Source organism: Rattus norvegicus, chromosome 5, assembly GCF_036323735.1.
Source record: "Rattus norvegicus strain BN/NHsdMcwi chromosome 5, GRCr8, whole genome shotgun sequence".
Lineage (NCBI taxonomy): Eukaryota > Metazoa > Chordata > Mammalia > Rodentia > Muridae > Rattus > Rattus norvegicus.
In genome coordinates, this window is record NC_086023.1 from 72,921,525 (window position 1) to 72,944,718 (window position 23,194).

The window sequence follows — 23,194 nt, forward strand, 5'->3', positions numbered from 1 at the left end:
GGAGGAACATCTTATTAGGGCCTTCTTCAAATGTTTGCATAATTTTATAGGAAATGGAGTGAAGACCACCAGAATGTAAGGGATTTATCTTCTTAGTTGTGTTTATTTTCGCTGTAAGCCAGCAGCTTGCCATGTCTGCTTACAAGGGACCTTGAGATCATGTATTATATCTGTTATCTGCTTTGGTTGTTGCTCTTGTTTCTGAGACAGTCTTGCTGTATAGGCCAGCTAACCTCAGACAGTCCCTCTGCCTCAGACCCCTGAGTGCTGGGATTATAGTTGTGTGCCTTTTTGCCTGGTGTAATTTACATCTCGTGGGGAAAATGTATCAAGAGTTTTCAAATCTTGTTCACTGAAAATCCTTGGCCCTTTTGAAAAAGAAAAAAAAATACAGGTAAAATTTGATTAAAAAAAAAGGGGGGGGGTGTTTTAAGACTCCTTAGGCTCTCTGTGCCTAGAACTAGCACCTTTCTCCTCCCTTTTGGCTTGACATAGATTGTTGTGTGCCCAAGGGCTTTTATTCACTTTTCTTGAAAATTCTGACTGGGCATAGTGGCAAAGTCCTTAATCTGAGCAGTGGGAGGCAGAGGCATGCAGATCTTTGTGAGTTCCAGGCCAGCCTCGGCTATTAGAGAGACCATGTCTCCATCCGGTCTGCCCCACCACTGCCAAATATTTTTTTCATTTGGGGCTAGAGAGATGGCTCTGCAGTTAAGGACTGCTCTTCCAGAGCTCCTGAGTTTAATTCCCAACACCTACATGACAGTTCACAACCATCTATAATTGTAGTCCCCTAGGATCCAGTGCCCTCTTCTGATGTACAGACATGCACATGGACAAAGCATCTACAGATATTGAATGAATGAATGACATTAAAAAATTTTAGTTATTTTACTTAGCCCTTAGCCTACATTCATTGAAAAGTGGTTGTATGCTACAAGCTACTTTTAGTGATAATAAAATAGGAAGTAGCCTAAACGGCTGAAGAAAAGGAACATTTGGTTCAATTCAATTATTCACTAGTGAACTCTTTTTCTTGGTCTGTCTCCCCCCCCCCCCTCTGCCTTTCTCTGTCTCTACTACCTCTCCTTTCTACTCCCCTCCCCATGTCCTGAATAAACTCTATTCTACACTTAAAACAAAATGTACTCTTGAGCTACATAGACTTAACTTTTTATTTCATGGAAATTTTTGTAAACTGGTGAAAATAATAGAACTTCCTAAAACCTTACAGTCAAGATGCTATAGCTGGAGGAAGTGTAGCCAATGGAATGTTTTAGGGCTCAGGAGCTTATGATGGCAGAACAGGTCTGAGACCCAGTAGCCCCAAGTAAGGGTGGGGCTGCCCCGTATGTGGAATGCCCGTGTACATTATTAAGGAAAAAAAATCAATACTTATAATGCACAGAGGCCAATTTTATAGATACTTGTATGAATGTACAAAACAGTTACAGAATGACACGGAAATATTAATGCTGCTCTTGAACAATGGCTAGATTTAATTTTCTCCAAGTTATTTCTTTACACATAAAGTGTATTATGTGCACGAAATTAACAACAGAGGCATTCACAGCCCTTGTCCTTGAAGAGCTCCTATTTTAGCGAGGAAGACAAATGCAGGAGTGATGGATGGCAGCAGCTCCATCCTGTGTGAGTGCTAGCCATTGTGACTGCTGTCCTGGGTTCCTATCGCAACTGCGGAAGAGAGAAGAGCAGGGCAGCTGAATGGAAGGACCAAAACCGCCATTATTTCAGTTTACTTATTGCTGTTGCAGCAGAACACTGTAACCTAGAGACTCAAAACAATGGGGTTCTGTAAACCGGAAGTTGCTGGCTTTGCTGGTTCTCTATTCCAGGTTTCCCAGGCTAGACTCAAAGCCGTGTCCATGCTGCAGTTCCCTTTTTGCAGATCTGGGGAATGGGTCTTCTTCCCACCAAATCTTCCTGCCAAGAATTCAGTTCAATGTGGCTTTAGGACTCGGCCATGTTTCCTTGCTTATTACGCAAGGAGTCATTTTTAGTGTCTAACACGAACCTATTCTCTGCGGCTCAAGATACCTTGCTCCAGTGCAAACCTTTCCATTACGAGCCTTCCCTCAGGGCAACTTCTTGGCTGTAGGTTAAAGAGCCTCAGCCAGAGATGGAGGAGGTCTTAGGAACAGAGTCATTTTAGTCAGATATAGAGCCCCTGTTTCATAGGGTGAGGTTCAGTTCAAGGTTACAGTCTGTCAGGTTGGTGTTCTTGCGGGCCAAGCTGATGCGAGGTAAGGACGGGTATACGTGGGAGGAAACTTCCAACTCTCCATGGCATTGAGGCAGCTTCTCTCTGAGGTGTAGTACGCTTGTTCGTTGTGCTGGAGCTTGAGTTCTGCAGTGTTCTTCTGAGGAACTTAGCAGCTTACCTGCTTGCTCCACAGTTAGCCTAAATAGGTGGACATGTTCCTAGTCTGTGAGATATTCTCAGTTTTGAGCATTTTTCTTTCACTCTGAAGGAAATCACCAACCCCGTTCTCCCATCAAGATGCTTTTAGATGCCGACCTTAGCCTGCTGCCTCTCTCCTGAGCATAAAATGAGAAGGAACACCCTTCTCATTGAACAGTGAGATGGAGACCTCAAGCGAACCTGCATTTGTAGACTTCCCGTCCCACAAACATCATCAGCGTTCAGAGATGGTAACGCCTAGGATTGAATTGAAACTTGTTGTATCATCTATGCAATTTTTCTTACTCATTTTCTCTCATAGGAGTAGAAGTTGGAAAAAAATCTCAATTATCAAAAGGCAAGTTTTTGGCGGCATACTTGGAAAATATTTTCGTTAGATTTTGTTATCCCATTATTTTCTTAGCTTTAATTTAAAAAAAGAGAGACGCTCTAGTGAAATTCTGCCCACCATCATAATACTTGCTGTGACTAATACAGTTAGCAGTCTGCGAAGGACACCAACTGTATACTCATCTTCAGGGAATGTGAGAGGTAGAAGTCGACTAGTTTACAGACTCCAATTAGGAAAGCGTAGCCCTCCTTAGCAGGGTCGGACCGCATGCATGCAGCTCAGCAAGGCAGGGCGATTAGTTCCCGTATTCAGGACCAGTGTACACAGCCGCCATGTCTAAGGTACGCAGCTGCGGCATCAGCTTCATCTATTGGTTCTGGGCTTTTTTTCTTTTTTTAAGACTTTGAAAGACCTTTGTAACATATCGGGTTAATCATTAACCACTTCAACCAGGAGTTTCATAGACATCGTTTTACACCTGTCCATGGGTGTGAGTGTATCTGGATCTGAATTGAGGGCATCTGGGGAGCTAAAAGGCATTCAGTTTTCCCATGACCATCCATACTTCCAATGCCAGATGTGGGTGCAGAGCTCAGTAATTGCTCTTGGGCTCAAGAATTTGCCAGAACTCACAGAAGTCACAGAAAGCTATTTGTAGTCACGTTTCCAATATATTCCACATAGAGGATGTGGGAGAGCCAAGAATACATTGTTCTTACCTGTGGGAAGAAGGGAGCAAGGTGGAGGTGGAGTGTACCACTTGCCTAGCACTGATGTGTAAAATACGGAGTATGGGCAACTAGGAAGCTCACCTCAACCCAGGCGCTTACCATTCCATTGTCTTTATCATACAGATGACTTACTTACTCTTTAGCCCTGTGCACACGGGTCACATGGATACTCCCCCCCCCCCCATCCAACTCCTCATCTGCACAATGATGTTGGTCTTTCTAGAATAATCAGTCCCTACAGTATCCGCCTTCCTCATAAATCGTGCTGTAAGGCTGTGTGTCATGACCCGAGACCCAGTTAAACAAAGACACTCCTCTAAGATACACAGAGTAACTCCCAGGAACCAAGAGCAAAGTTTAGCCATCTCTCTGAATAAAGTTGAATTCTTACCTAACACCAGTGCTATAGAGTAAATAGGATTTTGCCAAGAGCATTTTCATGAGGAAGTTTTAAATATTTTATGGTTTTATTAAAGTATAATTTACATATAATAAAATAACATACCAAATTACCATGTTGGTGAATATATACGTTTAAGCACTATCTACAATGGTCCACATCTCTTTTGTTGTTAGAAAATAACTTTGCACTCCTTTACAGTTAGGCCCTCCTCTATCCCAGCTAACCCAAGCAGCCAGGATCTGCTTTCTGTCATAGGATTCTTACACATGAAAACATGTGATATGTTCGTCTGCATCTTCTTTTTTTTTTTTCTTAATACAGGCGCCACCATACCTGGATTGTGTTTGACTTCTTTTTTAAACACAGCATAAAAAATGTTATTAACGTGCACTTATGTTTTATAGATATGCCACTAGTTTATTCCTTGTAAAATTGCTAGGTAACATTTCACTGTGTGAGTGTATTATATTTTACCTATGCAGCTCTTTTAAGGTATAAACTACTCTCTTGCCATCACGAGTCATGCTGGTCTGGAAGCTTCTGGACACAGTTCTGCAAGGACACGTCTATATTTCAGTGTTCTCAGGGGGATGCTAGGATTTGGGTGGTTCACACTGTTTCCAAGTTGTGCCGTTTGCATCTCTCTTACCAAAGTGGGAGGGTCCTAATTGGTGTGTCTCCTTGTGGCATTCTGTGTTGTGTATTTTTAGATGTTCTGGTGGGTGTATAATAGTACCACATTGTCTTGTGGTTGTAACTACATTTCATTTTTCAGTCTTTATTTGTTCTGAGTTCCCATACTCTTAATGACCATCGATGCTGAACTTCTTTTAAAGCAGTGACTGACAGTTCACCTGTCTTTTATGAAGTAGCCTTTCACACATTTTATAGCGATTTGGTTTTGGTAAAAGAATTTCAAGAATGATTTATAATCTCAATAGAAGTCCTTTATGATCTGATGACCTTTTCTGGTTACATATTTTTGGTGATATTTTCTATAGTCTACATTTGACCCTTTTGTTTTTTGGGGGACACACGCGCGCGCGCGCGCACACACACACACACACACACACACACACACACAAACACAAATGCTCTCAATCATATGCCCAAGAAGACCAGAAAAGAGTGTCAGATCCCGTGTAGCTGAATTAGGTATGAGTGCTAGGAGTTTAAAGTCAGGTCCTCTGTAAGAGCAGCAAGGGTTCTTAACCACTGACCACTGAGCTAGCTCTTTCCAGTGCCCTAATTTTTATTTTCTCAATGTCCTGTGTGTGTGGGTTAGTGGTCTGGTCCATCTTGGATGGTGTTTCTTATGAGTGATCCTCCTCCTCTTCTTTTTTTCCCTCCCTTCTTCCCTCCCTTCATTCCTTTTTTTTCTTCCTCCTCCTTCTTATGCTTCCTGTTCCTTCTCCTCTTCCTCCTCCTTATTCTAATTCTTTTTTCAATGTGGACTTTTGCTAGAACCATTAAACTAGAGTTGAGATTACAAGGTTCCTTCCTTCCTTCTTTCCTTCTTTCCTTCTTTCTTTTTTTCTTTCTTCTAACCACACTGAGCTATTTAAAACATAGTTCTTCTGATTGATCTCAGATCTTCAGGCTTGTGTGGCAAGCACTTTACCCATGGAGCCATCTCCCCAGCTCTCCTAATTATATCTTTTGGTAAGAAAAGGTTTTCAATTTTGATGATTTTTTTAGGGGCTTGTGCTATTTTCTGTTCTAAGACCTTATTACTTAACCCTAAAGTCACAAAGATTTTTCTCTATGTTTTATTTAAGAGCTTTTAATTAAGTCCTTATCTTTGTGAGTACTTTTAGACAATTTAGGTGGTGTGAAAAATAGATATAATTGATGCCCCTGCCCCAAAGAAAGATTCATGTGTCTCAGCAGGATTTATCAGAAAGAATTGTCTTCCTCAGTGGCATCTTTTGTTGAAAATTCAAACTTGAAGGCATAAAAGGAGTCTTGGGTAAGGGCAGTTACCAAGGTTATATAGAGGTAGAAATAATTTACCTAAAACAAACAGGATTCTGCCTTTGTATACCATTGTTTTAAATAACTAGGTGCAGTAAATCACATAGGGAATAACTGGAATGTATGGATGCCAATAGAAAGAAAAGTAATACAAGGGGCTACAATGCTGTTTAGGGGCTGCAACAAAATGTGCCCTAACCTCAACGCTTGAATTGCAAGTTATAAAGCATATGCCTAAACAGATTCAGTCATTTATTTTATTATTATGCTGAAAATATAATGAAAAATAGAGTACTTATTTTTTACAGTAAAGTCCATGTACCCTCATATATACATGCATATTTATATATCGCCAAGTGCAGAGAATTATAATATTTTAATAGAAGGAAAATGGAACAATAATAAACATCAAATCTCCACATAGTGGGTAGTCTTAATGCAGTAAATATAACAATATAACCAAAGTTAATTTATAGACTTAATACGGTACCAGTTTAAGACCCCAATGGGATGGTGACTTAATCCTGGTTGATGGTATAAATCATAAAAAGCAGATAAGATTTTCCTCAAATGAGGAATGCTTTTAAAAATTATCCTTGTTCACAAGTAATTTCAGAGTATTAAAAGAAAATGCATACATTGTAAAACAGTAGACTGGTATCTGAAAGGAAGAGATCGAGCCATGCAGTGGGTGTGTTTGAGAGGGTAGACCAGATGTCTAGGCTAAGTGTAGTTACTGAAGTTGAATATCAAAGGAGCTGTGAATTCTCTGACTTTGAAAACAGAAAGAGAGGCTTGTGGGTTTCACTAGAGGTTGAAAACCCCAAAGCCACCAGGCAAACATTGTAGTTACATAAATAGACTAGGCGTAAAGACCCTAGGAGATACTGGGTACTTTGAACTCCATACATAGTGGTTTTGTGTGGCTCTTGCTCAGATATAGATATATGCAGAGAAGACCTTGACACTAGGGTTGTTTTTCTCTTCATGTGTATGTGTGCAGCGTGTGTGTATAGGCATGTTCTTGAGTAGGGGTGTGTGTGTGTGCACATGTACATGACATCCAAGGCGGGTGCTGGCAGCCCTCTTTCATCTCAGTCTTTGAGACAAGTTCTCAGGTTGAACCCAGAGCTCACTTACATAGTGAGTCATTAGCTTACGTACGCTAAGAATCTGCCTTTGAAGGGTGGAACTACCTGTAAACTAGCATGCCCACCAGCTGTTCACATGGATTCCGGGGATCTGAGCTCTGAACTCTGCTCCTCTCATTTCTACAGCAAGGCTTTAACCACTCTGAGTCATCTCCCCGGAAAAAGTCAGCCCATTTTTCAACTGAGGCCAGATACCTGTTGACAGGTTAAAGAAGAGTGAGGAGAACACTCAAGAAGAGAAAGGCCTGCCAATCTTCTGATTTTTATTTTAAATGAATTTTTAGATTTATTTTATGTATATAAGTGTTTTAAGTACATATATGTCTATGTATCACAAGTGTGCATGGTACCCACAGACGTCAAGAGAAAGTGTTAGATTCCCCTAAAACTGCAGTTATGGTTGATTGTGAGCTGCCATGGTGATGCCAGGGATTATATTCAGGTCTCCCTCAAGAACAAGGACTGTTAACTTCTAGGCCGTCTTTCCAGCTCTGAGCTTTAAGTGTTGGCACTTGGAGGGGTGGAGGAGTGACTCACTTACCTTGCAGGTCTAAGGCTCAAGCTCATCTCCACCCTGCAAAACAATAGCCTGTTGGCAATTGTCGTACTGGCCAGATAAGACGTGAGACTGAGGAGTTCTCATAAAGATCGATCTGTATCTATAGTTTTCATTGTTAGATTCTTTGTAGGGAAGCAAAGGGTGGAGGGCTTGTTGCTCTAGACTATCATGTCCCAAGAGTATGTTCTAAGAACTGTCTAAACGTAGGTCCATACAGCCATGGAATCAGAATGGAAGTGACATACTAAAACTCAGGGGAAGTAGGTTATGTGAAAGCAAGAATCATTTAACAACAAAAAAATTAAATTAAAAATATTGGGCTAGATGGTAATATGATAGATACCACATTAAGACCTGTTTTAATCTCATACCATACAAACTAAATTCCAGAAGAATTAAATATTTTGAAATGAATATCGTATGTCATTGAAGAGAGGGGATAATTTGTACATTGTTGAAGCAATAAAGAAATTAAGTCACACCCAGGTTGGCACGTTCAATTATGAAAATTTTGATTCTCTAATAAAAAAAGATAAAAGTAGTACAATGGAAAGAGCATTTTCCATTTTTCTGTGATGAGTTGAATTGTTCATGCAGTTGAGGGTATCTTCACAGGCAGCTCCACTGGAGAGGAATTAAGGAAGAGTTTGCACTGTAGAAAATAGCAGCAATAGTTTTGGGCTCAAAGAGCCTTGTTGATAGTAAGGACACACAGTGGTGTTTTGGAGGAGTAAATGTGAGAGTGAGGTAAGAGACTTAGCACAGTACCTGGAACTGTAAATGTTAGCTGCTGTTTGTGGTCTTCATCATCGCCATCATCTCTAGAAGGAGGTTGGAAGTTGTTGGTGCTTCCGATTTCAATCCAGATGGGAAGGCTTTTAGCCCATGTATATGATGCTTACAAAGCTCTTTACCACATCCTGCCCCATTGATTCTCACTCTAGCCCTGGGAGGCATTTACATTTTTCTCAGTGAATGCTTTCAGGATTTACTCTTCCATAGCTACAGCATCTCCGTTTGGTCTTCTCATCATCTGTAATTGCTCTCCCTATCAAATCAACTCAGCCGAGTCGAAACCCCCTATTCTGGCAACAAGCCTGTCTTCCGAGTGTGCACACGTTTTGCTTTGTTTCCTTGTTGCCTCTGTCCTGCAGCCTCTGATCTTTTGCTCCTACATTGTCTCCTAAATGGTCTTTTATCCTTACGATTTAACTTTATTTCTCATAATATTTTTTCATAGTATTGTGACACTATCTGGTGCTTCATTATTTTGTCCTTGGTACAAATGGATAGAAATCTGTGGGCAAGAGTGTCAAGGGACATCTGTCCAAAGGAACTGAAAGGCAGTGTGCACAAAGAGGCTTGTGAAAGACATTGAACACCATTAGCCATCAGTGAAATGCAAAGCAGAGCCAGAGACTTACTCCTTTCTCTTCAACTAGAAAGGTGATCATTTAATATTATTTTGTTGTATGGATATTCCACAATTTGGTTATCCGTTCATCAGTTGATACCCGTAATGATATGCATAAGGATTTGGAGAAATTGGAAACCCGTGTATTATAATAGGAGTTGAAGATGGACTAGCCGCCCTGTTAAAAATGGACTATTTCTCAAAATGTCCAACATGGTTACTTTATGACCTAGCAAGTCTACTTCTTGGAACCTGCCTAAAAGAAATAAAGACATGTGTACACACAGAGGCATACATATGGATGTTGATAGCAATATAATTGATAATAACTCTCAAAGGAAAAAAATGGCACAGTGGATTTGTATGCATAATCGGAATGAGATATCGAAGCATACAGTGTAACATGCTGAGCTTTGAACTTACGCTAAGGAAGGGTGGGCAGTTCAGAAAACTGAGCAATGACCGTAGACATGCAGTTTCTTCAGGGATGGAAATACTTCAGAGTAAGATTTTTCATGATAAATAATTCAGTAATATATACTTAAAAACATTGAACTGGTTGACCACTGGGGAATATGTGGTCGCCCATGCGGTAGGAGTATATGGAGGCCACTAGGCCTCCTCATAGTCACAGTCCTTAGCCCTACCGACAGTCACAACACTGAGAAGGCTTAGCTAAGAAAGAGGATCCCTGAGCCAAGGAATTTGAGACCAGCCAGGGCAACTTAGTGAGACCCTTAGTGACTCTTAAAGGAAAAGGCAGAGTTTGTACAGGTTTACTTTATGGCCTGTTAATTATGTATCAATAAAGTTTTCACACTAAGAAGAAACAAATTCCTTTGTCATTGTTGCATGACCTAATAGTATTTTTTGTTGTGATTGTTTGAAAAGTTGAGATTTTCTCCTTCTGACCATGGTATTGAGAGCAGATTTGGCTTCGGTAGTCTTCCAGTTACCTTTGCTAAGTAGAAAAATTATTTTTGGTAGCTCTCATTGAACATTTTTATAAAGTGCTTTTATTTATTTTCTTATCTCAGTTTTGCACAAGATACAGTCAATGGATGTTGGATTTATTCTAACATTCACCCTCTCTCTTGCTTAGATTTATTTCCTGTGTGCAGGTGAGCCTATGTAGTTGGTGGAGGTCGGAAGAGGTCATCAGAGCCCTTGGAATTAGAGTTAAGGGTGCTGTGGGTGCTGGGAACCGCTCCTGGGTTCTCCAGCATGTTTTCTCTCTTTTTGGTACATGTGTAAGTAGGAAACAGACACTGCAGCTACCTGGAATTGATCTCTCTGGCTTCTCCATTTGCATGTTTTTGTTGGTAACTAATATATTAAGGGCACCAAACTGGGGCTTTCTAAGAGTGCACTGTCCCTTTTGTCTGCGTCTTCTGAGACAATCTTGCTGTGTAACTTAAGCTGTTTTGGGGCTAACATTCTCCAATCTCTACCCTCCTGAGTGCTAGGATTATTAGCATAGACCACAGTGCCCAAGACTCATGGTTTGGTTTGGTTTTGTTCTTAGTGGAACACGGTTACAAACTGTAATGGCCCAGCCATCCTGGTTAGACTGGGATGTTCTTCTCTTCCTTATCACATCATCGCAGGGTCTTCCTCGCTCCTGAGTACCTGTGAAATCCTCCTTTCATCTCCATTCTTAGCCTAGCCTCAGCTGTCATTTCGTGGTACAAATCCTTCAGCTCCTTCCCGCCTGCCCGTTCGTCACCTGTTGTTCATTTTCCACATCAGGGCAGGTGAGCTCCCAACAGCTTTCCATCTTGAGGAGGAACTCCACTGTCCTGCCTCTGAAACCTTCAACCTCTGCATCCTTCACTGCAGTCCCCATCAACCATGCTAACCTTTTCCATGTTCTCCTCTCTGTGGCTGTACCTGCTCTGGTATGACTCTTGCTCATCGTGTGGTTGCTTTAGTTTTCTACTCTCTAGGTCCCTCCCCTTAGGATGCCACTTGAGACTCATCTGATCTTCCTGTACTGGCCTCCTTTCCCAGGTGAGGCATTTACATTGCCCACAGCTCCTTCCTCTCTATGCCGTGAAGACAGGGAAGGGAGACTGTGTACCTACTCCCTCTTGTCGGTTTGGTTTGGTTTCTGAGGTAGGATCTTGCCATGAACATCTGGCTGGCTTTGAATTCTGTCGATAACCTAGGCTGTCCTTGAACTTCAGACTTTCTGCCCCAGCCTCTCAAGTGCTGGGATTAGAAGCATGAGCCGCATGCCTGCCTGGCTAGGACGGGCATATTTATAATTATATTCTTTACTTAACTCTGTATCTGGCAGAGAACGTGTTTAAAATTTTTATCTTGAAGAATACTATTTCGACCTTAAATACCTTCTCCCCTACTTCCTTTCCACCTCATCTTCACCTGGTAAAATGTACACAAAGCACCATCTTTTCAGTGATTCCATAAATGATTATGGATTGCTTTTTTCATTCCAGGAATTATTTAGGCACTGAGGATATAGAAATGGATTAAATAGTCAACTGGCTCTGCTCTTCCAGAGTTGATTTCTAGTGGTAGAGATAGATAATAAAACAGATAAATGAATGGAAGTGTTGAGGAGCAAATAAAATGCGCTCTCGCGTGCTCGCTCGCTCTCTCTCTCGCGCTCTTGCTCTCTCTCTCTCTCTCTCTCTCTCTCTCTCTCTCTCTCTTCCGTATTGGAGGGACGGGGTTTCACAGCCTAGTTTAGGTTGACCTTAGATTAGCACTTTCCAGTCTCAGCCCCTGTGTCTCCTAATGCTGCCCCTGGTCTGTTCATGACAGCAGGACATGATCCTCTGGTCACCACTTAAAGCTCTGTCTTTCTAAGGCTGCCATGGTGACGAATCTCAAAGAGCGCTCTATCGTCTTTGTTTTTAGTGCTTTTTGCTTGAGTGGGTATTGAACCTTTGAATACATACTAAGCAAGTGCTACATCCCCACCCTTGGGCGTGGAATCTTCAGGGACAGATACTGAAACTGTAGAAGTGCACGTGCTTATGGGCAGAGGGGGACTGTCGCAACCATCGTACAGCTTCCTAGATCACTGTCTACACTCAAGTCACTGTGCTCCGCCAATCTCTCCTAATTCTGTTGTTCCAGAATGTTGGGGGCCAAACGTGTTCTAGTTAATGGTGTGTTGTAGTTAGCTGGGTTCGATAGCCTATTTCAGGTATGCTCTTCCCATAGTTCTAAATAAGATGGCCCTCCTTGGGACACTTGGTTCCTAGCCTGGTGCGATGCCTGGACTTGCCTTGCTGCAGTCCTTCCCAACCCCCACATGGAGGTAAGAGGTCTCTTTGGGCAGGACTCTTCTGAGTGTGGGGAACAGATCCTCAGGCTCTCTGCAGCCTACATTTAGCATCAGCAGAAGGCCTGCAACACTGTTATTTGGCAGTAGCAGAAGGGCCTACGTCACTGCTGTGTATTTCCTTTTGGTGACTCACTCAGGGCAACACACTCTGTAGAAAGGAGCTATACATTATAAACTGATTCCAGGTAATAATTGGACAAGTGATCAGACTCCATTTTTATTCCCCTCTGGGGAAGACATGTGTCAGGACTCACTAAAGCGGAAGCATCCGAGGGGCTTTGCCACCAGCTTCTCAGCTTTAGTGCCGCAGAGCTTGATTAGAGAGGAGAGAAGCCAGATCCTGCAGGAGGCAGCCAGCAGACCTGGGATCTGTTTGCCACCTCTTGCTCCAAAAAAGCCTTACCGCAGAGTTGCCATGGCAGCAGGAGGCAATTTAATGGCAAGGGCTCATCTCTGGATCCGCACTGCTGTGCCCCAGCCTTTCCCTCTGGCCTTCAGTGTGATCGGCTGGTTACACCGGGGCCTTACTGCGAGGCGTCCTTGTAACTACACGCTGCCTTGTGGAGCAAAGTGTAAGGTCCCCTGAATTCTCGGGACAGCCATCTCTTTATCCCCGCGTCTCCTTGGCACCTATCTCTTTGAAGTTCCGCCCTAGAATCAGCCCTGTCTGATTATTTGCAGTTCCTTAAATACACTCTTTCATGCCTCTGCGCTCTCAGGCGGGCGGTTTCCTCTGCCCGGAGTGCTCCCTTCCCCATCTGTCTGGAAAATTCCTACTCAGTTTCAAAATGCACCTTGGCTCCCTCCTCCCCCTCCCTCGTGCTTCCTCTCACCCTCTTTCCTCCTCGCAGATCTGCACGGCTTCTACAGCCGTTTCAGCCTCATCACACACCACGTGGGTTTGCAATGACTGGTTGTACTCCTGTCCCTCTTTCTGTAGTCTGTAAGTTATCCGCACTCAAAATTTGTGTTCTGTGGATTTCTGAGTGGAAAGGGCCTTTCCTGGGAGTAAATATGTAGCAACGTTTGTGGAATAATGGGACGCCTTTTTTGTGTGAATCAGGTCCTGTTTAATGCTGATCCTCCGCGTGCTGCTCCCTGCAAAGGTAAACTACTTGCATTGTGAGTAGGTGGAGTTCCTTCTGCTGTGGACCCGATGGACCAGCAGCCATCAGCCCATCACTGACTGTCCATGTCCCGTCTTTCCGGTTGAGATCAGAGAGAGTAACACTTGTGGGTCAGACTTTAAGTCCATGGGAAGTCCACTTGTCACCCACCATCTGGATGCTTCCGTTGGCTGTTGAATTGAGGTGTTACGAGGACACAGCCTCGGAGTCCGTGAAATACAGTAACTCCTTGTAAATTTCATTTTCTCTTCCTTCTCCTCTTCTTGGTGAGGACATTAAAGCCAGGTAGAGGTTTTAACCTGCCTTTAAACGTAAATCCTCTCACTGGGTTCCATCTCTTCGCTCCAAGCGCAGCTTTCCAAGTTATTCCTTTCCCGTGGCTCTCGTCTTCCCGGCCTTCTGTGGTTTATAGCTCACTCCTTACCGTTGCTCGTTCTCAGGCTTGGTGCATGTGTCCTCCAGTTTACTGTGCAGACACGCTGCGTTTCCTGGCTTTTCTTCCCTTTCTTTCGTCCTGGACGGAATTTGGTGTTGTATCTCCAGACTTTCAGGTTAGAGTAGAATTATTTCACGTCTTCCTCAAGTAACCCCAGAAGCCTCCTGAGCTGCGCATGTGCCTCTCCCCTTCCCCCACCAGTCTCTCTCCAGCTGCTTTAGCAGGGCAGTCTGAGCCCTTCGTGGTTTGTCTCCTGTCCCCGTTTGCCTTTAACAGCTGAGCCATCTCTCCAGCACTCCGTCACACTTCTAAGTTCAAAGCTCACCTGGGTGTTTGGCAGTTCCCTTTGCCAATGTGTTTTCTGGACCACCCGAGCATGCCGTCCGTGTGCACACCGTGTGTGCCAGTGCCTCAGTGCCTGCAGGCGTCCAGGCTGGTCAGTCGATGAAGTATTCTCCTCACTGTTTTTCACTTTCTCACGAGTGGGATTTTGTTCATTCTAGGTCCTGCAACGGCTGTGAAACTTAAACAAAGCTGTTTCTAAGCTATTAATAGATTTGAGCTTCTAACACAATCCTGTGCCTTGTCCTCATTCCTGACATAGGCTGGTGACAGTGGAATTAGGATGGGCTTCGAGACAGATGGATGGTATCTTGTTGCTTCTTATCCCACGTCTCTGAAAAGTGCTCTCTGTAGTTGTCGGTTAACTGCGGACGAGTCCCCCTTACCCTCCTGGAAAGCATTACAAGATGCAGTGCAGTCCTTTGGAGCTGTGGACTGGACTAAGTAAGCTCTGTGGGTACCTTTTTTTTTTCCTCCTAAAAGTACTTACCTAGAAGAAAGTTTAGTTAATCAGATACAGCAGGAACTGATAATAAGTAACCATGAACTAGAGTAGTCATACCAATAACTATAATAAAAATGACTCTCTCTATATTTTTTTTATTTACGAAAATTTCCTCCATTTGCTGCTCCCTGACTTTGGTTGGCCACAGGTAGCTGAGTCCACATGAAAGGAAACTACTCGGGTCCCGCCTGCTTTCCAGCCTAATTTGTACATAGAGTTGTCAGTTGATGTCTTTCACCATCAAAGGGAGAGCAATCCTTAAGGACATTAGCACAGTTAGAGCCTAGGGCCTGTAAGTAGCTCATCATAGTGTGTGCATGTGTGGGTTGGATCTCCTATGTTCTTAGGTTGGAACATGGATAGTAAGCATGTGTCATGGCATACCTTTCTGAAGATGCTATTTTAAATTGTATTTCGGTTCTGTGGGTTATAAGTTTTCGGAGACCGTGCTCTTATGCTATAATCGGCAGTATTAATTTGATAGTGCTATATACACATTGTTGAATTCTACTCACCTTCCTAACCCATTTCTGTTTGACTGACCTGCTCTGAGGGCCGTGTATCTCACCAGGGCTCTTGACCCAATGGTATCTATACAGATTGCTCTCCCAAATGATCTTAATACTGTAGTCTTGTTTTCTGTCTATCCCAGACCGAGTTGAGTGGAGTGGCTGACAATAAAATGGGGAATTTGTAGAAGTCAGGTGTTTTCTCTGGGGAACCAATAAGAACTGTCACGTACACGCTGTCTGTTACGTGTGCACCACCAGCGACCTTAAAGCAGACTAAAGACTAAATGGTATATAGTGTTTAAATTATAGAGACTGGGGCTAGGAAGGAAGGATGGTTTTCTTAGGTTAGGCCAAAGGATTGTTATTGTAGGGAGGACTAGAAGCTGAAGCTGAGGGTAATGCACACCTGTGATGTCCGCTGCTTAGAGGCCGAAGCATGTTAAAAAGAAGATAAGACCAGGACGTAGGTTCAGGTTGGTATAACTAAGGCACAGTACAAGGCTGCTGTCTACTCACAAGTACAAACTACTGTGGTGGTTCAGAGTATAAACTAGGGCTGCAAGACTACAACTGGGGCAGTTTTAGCATTGAAAGACACAGAAGCAGGACAGCAGACAAGATAATCTATTCTCCGGAGGTCTTTGCTGTTAGAGCCATGTCCTAGCTGGGAGGCCTCTGGCTTTCTTCTTCACTTGCCTCTAAGTCTGTTTTCTCCCGTCATGTAATCTCTCCAGATAACTCTTAAGGCGTCTCTTATCATTAAGAACTATGTATTCAGTGACTCCTCCACCCACATTCCACTGCCTTCACAGAAACACACCGCACTGTTGTGTGGAACTGATCCACACACATACAGTTTTCTAGAATCTCTGGCCCATGAGTATTCAGCAGACACTGACTGCACTCATTACCGATATCATAGATGATACTTACTGTTGCCTGTGCCAGCACTGCTAGCTGATACACCCTCTTTCAGACTCGGAGTGTTCCCTGCCCAGAATCCGGCTTTGTGTAGACCATTGTCTGTGGTCCTAGGGACAGACACGCTGAGTCACATGCGTGGGACAGATGGAGGGAGAATTAGTGAGAGCTTGCTTGTTCCAGCCAAGGGTTCCCAGAACCCGTTCTCTCTGTGCCTGCCTGTACTGACTGCCTCCTTGTTTTCATCATGGACACTGTCCACGAACCCTGCTTCCAAACCACATCTGGCTTCTTTGCATCCTTTTATCTTTTTGGAACATGAGTGATTTTAGAGTCTCCAAGAGCTGGTAGATGTGTAGTGCAGCTTGTGTTTCTCCTTCCTGCTGGGCTCCTGGATGGTCTTCTGGTTGCACTGTCTGTGTAGTGTTTTTGTCCATCTGTGAAGCCCTTTCTGGTACCTTCCACACTGACTCCCTCACCCCTGCCCCCCAAATCTGGTATTCTTACCTAGTGCCCATTTTACTTGTGCATTGACTTTTCTTTTTCTTTTTAGATTTCTGTGCCTAGTCCTGCTTCTTTATTAGATTATAGCCAAAGGCTGAGAAAAGTAATTACCTCGTTCCATGGTTAGCTGTGTTTGGACTGTAGGTTTGGGTGGTTGTGGGAAAGGACACTGACTTTGTAGAATTTGCCGTGGACTCAGAAAAAATGTACTGAGGCCGTGGTTAAAGAACTTTGTGTCAAATAGGACATTCCTTCTTATGCTGCCTCCGTGCTGTGTGGCACCAGCCTCTCTATCTTGTTGAGGATGAGTGGGCATCATTTTCTCTTGGACAGTTATAATACCTGCTATCTTTATCTTCTTTTTTATTTTATTTGTTAAATCCTGTGATTCCCACCTAAGCCTCACCTTTAAAAAGAAATGTAATTGTATAAAAATACCTAGGATATAATTTAGGATGTGTGAATTATTTTTTATATAATTGCTATGAGTTTTTAAAAAAAAATACATAGGAAATGTATTGTGGATATTCCAATTAAAATGTACCCTGAATTATTTTTAGAAAGGGAAAACCCTGAAAAGGAAAAGGAAGGAAACGAGAGCCCCACCTGCCTAGAGGGCTCTGATGTTACTGTATATTTTTCTAGGTTTCATTCAAGTTTCCATTCATATCAGTGTAGGCTCATTAATATACTTACTTCCATTTTGATAATATCCATTAAGCAAAGTTTGTAGTTTCCATGGCAACTGTAATATATGTTAAGTCGCAACATTGGGTATTCTAATAGTATTTGGTACACGTTTATCAAAGCAAGAAAATGATTTCTGATGATAAAATCTGCCTATTATAAAGTGTAAATATTAGGAAAAGAGATTGTGAAAACTATTAATTCCTTCAATTACTCCATTCTCTTTGTTAGCATTATAAGTCATTGTTTTCAAACCTTCCCGATGGTTCTGTTTGGGGAATGGTGATGGTGTAGCTGTGTGTAGTCTGTGCTTCGCTTTGGGGCTTGGTTGAATATACAGTGAGCCATGTGTATTTTGCAAAATAATATCTTGGTTTTTTTTTCCGTGCCTTAGGTATGTGTTCTTTTTGGACCCATGCAATCTGGACTTGATAAACAGGAAGATCAAGTCTATGGCACTGTGTGTAGCGGCATGTCCACGACAGGAGTTGAAAACCCTGAGTGACGTCCAGAAGTTTGCCGAGATCAATGGTGAGATTTCAGACTGTGCAAATTGATCGCCTGGTCCCCTGTGCTCGCACTTAAACACTGTATGTTTGCATTTCAGCATACACTTGTCCTCAAACTAAATACATTATTAAAAACAGCCTTAAAGAGAAAAATAAAAGCCGAAGCAATGTTAGACTTCCTAATTTAAAATACAAGCGCCAACTCGGGAGATTACTAAAACTCTAGAATTGCTGCGCACAGTGGTGTGCGACTAATCCCAGCTACCCAGGAGGCTGAGGCAGGAGGATGGCTTAGCCTAAGTGCAGTTAGTTGTCTAAGTCCACTTAGACAGCGTAGCAAGATCTCTTGTCTTAGAAAACAAAGCAGAAATAGATTATCTCACTCACACCTTTGTTGAAAAGAAAGAAAAACAGAATTTCCCCAGGGTGGGATGATTCCCAAGGGAATTCTTGTGATGTGCAAATAGGTGCTTTCAACACAACCTGTTGGATATTCTTGGTCTTTTGTCTTGAGATAGGAGCTTTCCTGAGCTGGTCCCATGACCTGATGATCCTCTGATGTTTTGAACTTGCGCGTGCTGGAATTACAGGTGAAATCTGAACTTGCCGCTGACTAGGTGTGCTATAGAATAGCTCAGGAATTATTAGAATACTCTATGTAAAGTTCAGTTTTCCCCTTATTTCAAAGCCTGTTTAAATCTCACAATCTGCCCCTCCCCCCCGCCTTCACTCCCCCAGCCTATGTGTAATCTGCGGTTAACAGCATAATCTATGCATGTGTAAAGCAAATGGTGAAAGCTGCAGGAATGAATGGAAAGAGCTATAATCAAATTTCTTCCATCAGTTCTTTTCAGTGTGCTGCTGTACATATAATTTTATGTTCTGCTCTTAAATTTAATGTTGCATCATGACCTTTTCTCAGAATAGTTTGGAGGATCTTTTTGAGGTTAAAAGACAGGGATTAGCAGCGAATACCAGCAGAGCCAGTTCACTGCAATCAGCTCTGCCCTTTGGAAATTCTCGTGTCCAGGTGCTGTCCTCAATTCCAAAGGGTTCGCTGCAGTTCTCTTTAGAGTATTTTTGAAACTACTCGTTGTAGAGCACTGCATGCTAATGGTCCCTCTGGCCCATGTTTTGAACTTCCCTGAGGTTTCATGTTTGTGTTTTCTGTGAAGGGCTTCTCACACCTTCCAGCTTGCCTGAACTCAAGGCTGGTGCTAGATCCTTTCAACAACTTGTTGACTCAAATATTTACCCTATGTAACATGTAGCTGGCTAAAACAGGCCTGGAGCCATAACCATGCCTATCCCAGCCTGCCTTTAGGTCCTCCCAGACAGGATGCTGCTTCTCTGAAGGGAAGAAGACAGGTGATATCCCTGACCTACCACCCTTAATATAGAGAGTGGGAAGGGTATGGACCAGTGAGGATCTGGATTCCTATTCAGAGTCTGCCATTGGCTCCTCCACAAGAAGAGACAGAAGAGCTTTCAGAGCCCAGGCGTCTGCATCCAAATAAACGTGAGGGTGTGAAGACTACTGAATTCGTGACGGACACTGAAAAGCCCAGAAGCCCAGGTGTGACCCCGTCTTTGCCTTGCTAAGCCCTGTGCTACAGTTGTCAGCTCTGTAACTATTATACCGTGCCTTAGGTATGAGGTACGGTTCCTTAGACACGAGTACCGGGTAGGTGGTGTAGTTCACCGGATAAAAGTACAGGCTCTTGGGTAAATTATTTGGATGCAACTGTTGATTCTTCAGTTTACTAACCTAGAGACACTGAACAAATTGTTTGACCTCTCCGATCCCCAGCCCCATGACTGTCATAGAGGGCAGTGTCTGTACCTACCTCATTAGGATTGATGATCAACACATCAAAAGTCAATACGAGAAAAATATTTAAAACTGTAGCTAGTAAAAATGTTTCTGACAGTTGGAATTAGCTGTTACCTGTTCCATTATCCTTCTGTCAGTGGAATGTTAGAGTCTCTCCACATCCGGTCTCCCCATCAGTCCCTTAGGTATAGCTGCTGTAAACAGTTGTGATCAGTTCTCAGAGTTTTCAATGACACTCAGAGCTATGGTCGAATCTTAAACTATCTCCCTATGTGTCTTCTTCAAACATACTAGATGTGAGTTTTGGTGCCTTGAACCCGAGGTGTCTCCAGGAGTACCAAGTGAAGGCTAATTCCTTGCCCTCCATGTGACCTGCTCTTGTGATTTCTTGAAGAGAAATGGCGTGTGGCTTGCTCTGGCATGCTTCGTTTCTAGGCCAGTATCCTTATAAGTAGATGTGATACCAAGTGTAGTTTATTCATATCTACCTTAAGAAGACACTTCCAGTGGAGTTGGTAGCTTTGCATCTCAGAAGCATTACTTAATAAATATTTTAGTAAATAGCCAGCACCCTTGGGCCTTGGAGTCAGTTGGTTTACAAGATGATAAAAAATCTGGGCATGGTGGTGAATGCCTGTCTTCCCAACCCTTGGGAGGAAAGGTTGCGAGGATGGTGAATTCCAAGGCAGGGTGGACTACACGGTGGGATCCTGATTCATGATACATAACAACAATAATAGTGAGAGCATCCAGGCAATAGAGGGTGGGGAAAGCAGTAACTTTAGTTGGCAAGCATAGAAACTTCATTAAAATTCCAAGAGAGGAAACTTTGGGTAGATACCCGTGCACCTGCTTTAACAGCAATCCCTGAAACTGGACTTCCTGGATTTCTCTGAAGAGCTTACGTTGTTCTTCAGATTGGTAACACAAACCTGGAGCTGACAAGCTATAACTCACTGTTACTGTCATCTCTGAGACAGTCCTCTTTCCCATCCTGCGTTGGTACCCCCTCTTTGGTCTATTGTAACTTACATTCTTGTTGGTGTCTGTGCCCCTGTACACAGTTGAGTCTCTGTTAGGAAGTTAAGGCCCTCTGAGCTCACATTTACAGACCTCAGAGAGGAGCTTTCTGTGAGAGGTGATGCAGGCATAAGTGAAAAGTTTTCAGATCGCTAGGAAAGAATAATTAAAGCCCATGAAATAGCTTAGTTAGCTGTTAGAACAAAATGGAGGCAAAGGCCTTGGGATGAGGTTTCACAGTACTTTCTTGAATGGATCCACATTGCACCAGAAGCATAAGAAACAGAAGAAGAGCTGGATGATGTCAGAGTTCAAAGTTTTACACAACCAGGCCTGGTGGCGTGTTTGTGACCTCACCATTTAGAGTGCTGAGGAAGGAGGGTGCACATAGTTTAGCATGGGCTATGTGGCAAAACCTTGTCAAAAAAAGAAAAAAAAAAAGAAAGAAAGAAACAACGAATCTCCAACTTGTATGTAAAAAGGGACAGAGATCAACAGAGTTGAAACAGGAGAAAATATTTGCAAGTCTTCTACCTGGTCAGTGGTTCATATCCAGACCACACTACAGCCATCTCAGCTCTCAGGTTTCAGTCAGCACTACTCTATGGCCCAGAAATCCTGCATGTCTTATCTGACACTTAGATTTATGATCTAGTCTTAGACTGCCTTTTAATATGTCCTCTCAAATGTACTGAATGTGAGTGTTTGTGCTCCTTTAAGATCCACCATTAAAAAGATCACAGCACTGATGGGGTTACAGAAGAATCAGCTGTTGACACTACTGATGGGGGTGCAAAATAGCATGGCTGCTGTGGAGACCTGGGGTTCCCTTAAATCAGCATGTCCCCTCCTATGTATCTACTTGAAAGAATTGAAAACGGGATCTGAAGAAACGATTACTCAGCCTCTGTCTCTACCTGTTATTTACCTGCCAGGAGGCAGAAACAACTGGATTGTCCATGGACAGGTTAACAGATTAAGAAAAATTCTAAGCTGAGCATGGTGTCTCGTGTCTCAGAGAAACAAATTAAGAAAGAGATGTGTTAATATGCATCTGATGAAACTATTTCACATGAAGAAACAAGTAAATCTAGTCACAGGCCACAGTTGTTCATGGCTGGACTGAGGACGTCACGCTAAGAGACAAACACTGCCCTCCACAGAAGGACAAACGCTGTTGGGAAATCCACTCATTTGAAATCCCTAGTGTGAGCAAGTTCATCAAGACAGGAAGTAGAATGGTGGACGGTAGGGCTTGTAATGGGGATAAAATGGGGGAGTTACTGCTTAATGCGCAGAGAGTTACCATTCTTCAAGAAGGAAGTTGTAAGAATGAATGGCGGTGCTGGTGGCGAACACTGTGATTACGTTGAGCATCACTGGCTATGTAGCCACCGATAGCATTCTAACTTCCATGTTGTGTATATTTTATGGTAATTTTAAAAAAGTATTCTTGAAAGAGGAAGATCATGTGTGAGTTACTTTTAGGATGCTAATTCTAAGTCTTATTTAAAATTCAGGGTAAGGTTGTATGTTTCTTTCCAGGATGAAAATATAAATTCTTTTCAAAGAATTTTAAGTTTATGTGACATTTGAGGGTATTTTCTAGCACTTAAAAATCACCCATTCACACGAACTTTTATTATCTTTAGAAATTATTTAAAATTTTTGTAAGAGGAAGCTCTTTGGTCCCATAGCAGTGTTTATAAGAAACAAAATCATTAGATAAAGTATTCTCTCAAATCTTTGTTTCTTCTATACAAGAAGAGGGACTGTTTCCTTGGGTATTTGTGGGAATCGTTTGTTAACTATCCCTGACTAGGGTAGAGCGGTTAGAAGACATGTCTGGAAATAGATTGGTTGTGTGGAGGTACTGCTGTATTTCGAGGATCTTTAAAAAGTTGGCAGAAACATCTAGGTATCTGTAAAGTATACTTTCTGATATGTGAATTGGGTAATAAATGTGTAAATGTAAATTTCCTATGGTTCTTAATTCGTATATGACACGACTCTCACAAATAGATAATGCTAGCAAAGAAAACAATTTAAAAATGGCCTTTAAAATTTGCAGTTACCAAAACCAGTAAGGACTCCATATTAAACCTTGGTGTTTCTTATCATGTTCTGGCAGTCCTGTGGGGATTTCCTGGGGACAGGATCATGCTGTATTTATCTCTGAATACAGGGTCTGTGCCCACACTGTAGATACCTACGATGTTTTCCCAAAGAGTATGGAGCAGATTTTCCTACCTGTCTCTATTGCCACTTAATAACTTCTCATCCTCTCCACTCTTTATCTTCAATTCTGCATCCTCGCGTGTTGCCACCGGCAGGTAAACAGCTTAGCTCCAATCTAACCAAAACGGCTGCGAGAACTTTCTTTTTAAATTCACCTCTAAATACTTGATTTCACTCATTATCTCTCTTCTGCATCCTCTCCAGGTGATTACCCACCCCCTTTCTTCTCTTAATCCC

At 42.6% G+C, this 23,194-nt stretch overlaps 1 protein-coding gene and 1 long non-coding RNA gene across 13 annotated transcripts in view; one reads left to right on the forward strand and one right to left on the reverse strand.

The window, feature by feature from the left end:
* Nucleotides 1–21,318, reverse strand: part of LOC102551474 (uncharacterized) — a 32,583-nt gene extending 11,265 nt beyond the window's left edge. Inside the window, exons 1-3 of one of the 5 annotated variants that reach the window (XR_592517.3) lie at nucleotides 19,713–21,318; nucleotides 16,178–16,290; nucleotides 119–14,717 (exon numbers count right to left, since the gene is read on the reverse strand). This is a non-coding gene — a long non-coding RNA (uncharacterized LOC102551474). Of the gene's footprint in view, nucleotides 1–118; nucleotides 14,718–16,177; nucleotides 18,444–19,712 lie in introns of those variants that run through there. The other 4 variants (XR_010051809.1, XR_005504776.2, XR_005504775.2 and 1 more) reach the window with 4 other exon arrangements.
* The window catches only part of Slc44a1 (solute carrier family 44 member 1), a 179,957-nt gene that overhangs the window by 64,202 nt on the left and 92,561 nt on the right, over nucleotides 1–23,194 (forward strand). For 6 of the 8 annotated variants that reach the window (XM_008763717.3, XM_008763716.4, XM_039110883.2 and 3 more), the window contains exon 4: nucleotides 17,751–17,887. In XM_008763717.3, the coding sequence (XP_008761939.1) occupies nucleotides 17,751–17,887 (137 nt within the window). Of the gene's footprint in view, nucleotides 1–13,095; nucleotides 13,266–17,750; nucleotides 17,888–23,194 lie in introns of those variants that run through there. The other 2 variants (XM_039110885.2, XM_039110886.2) reach the window with 2 other exon arrangements.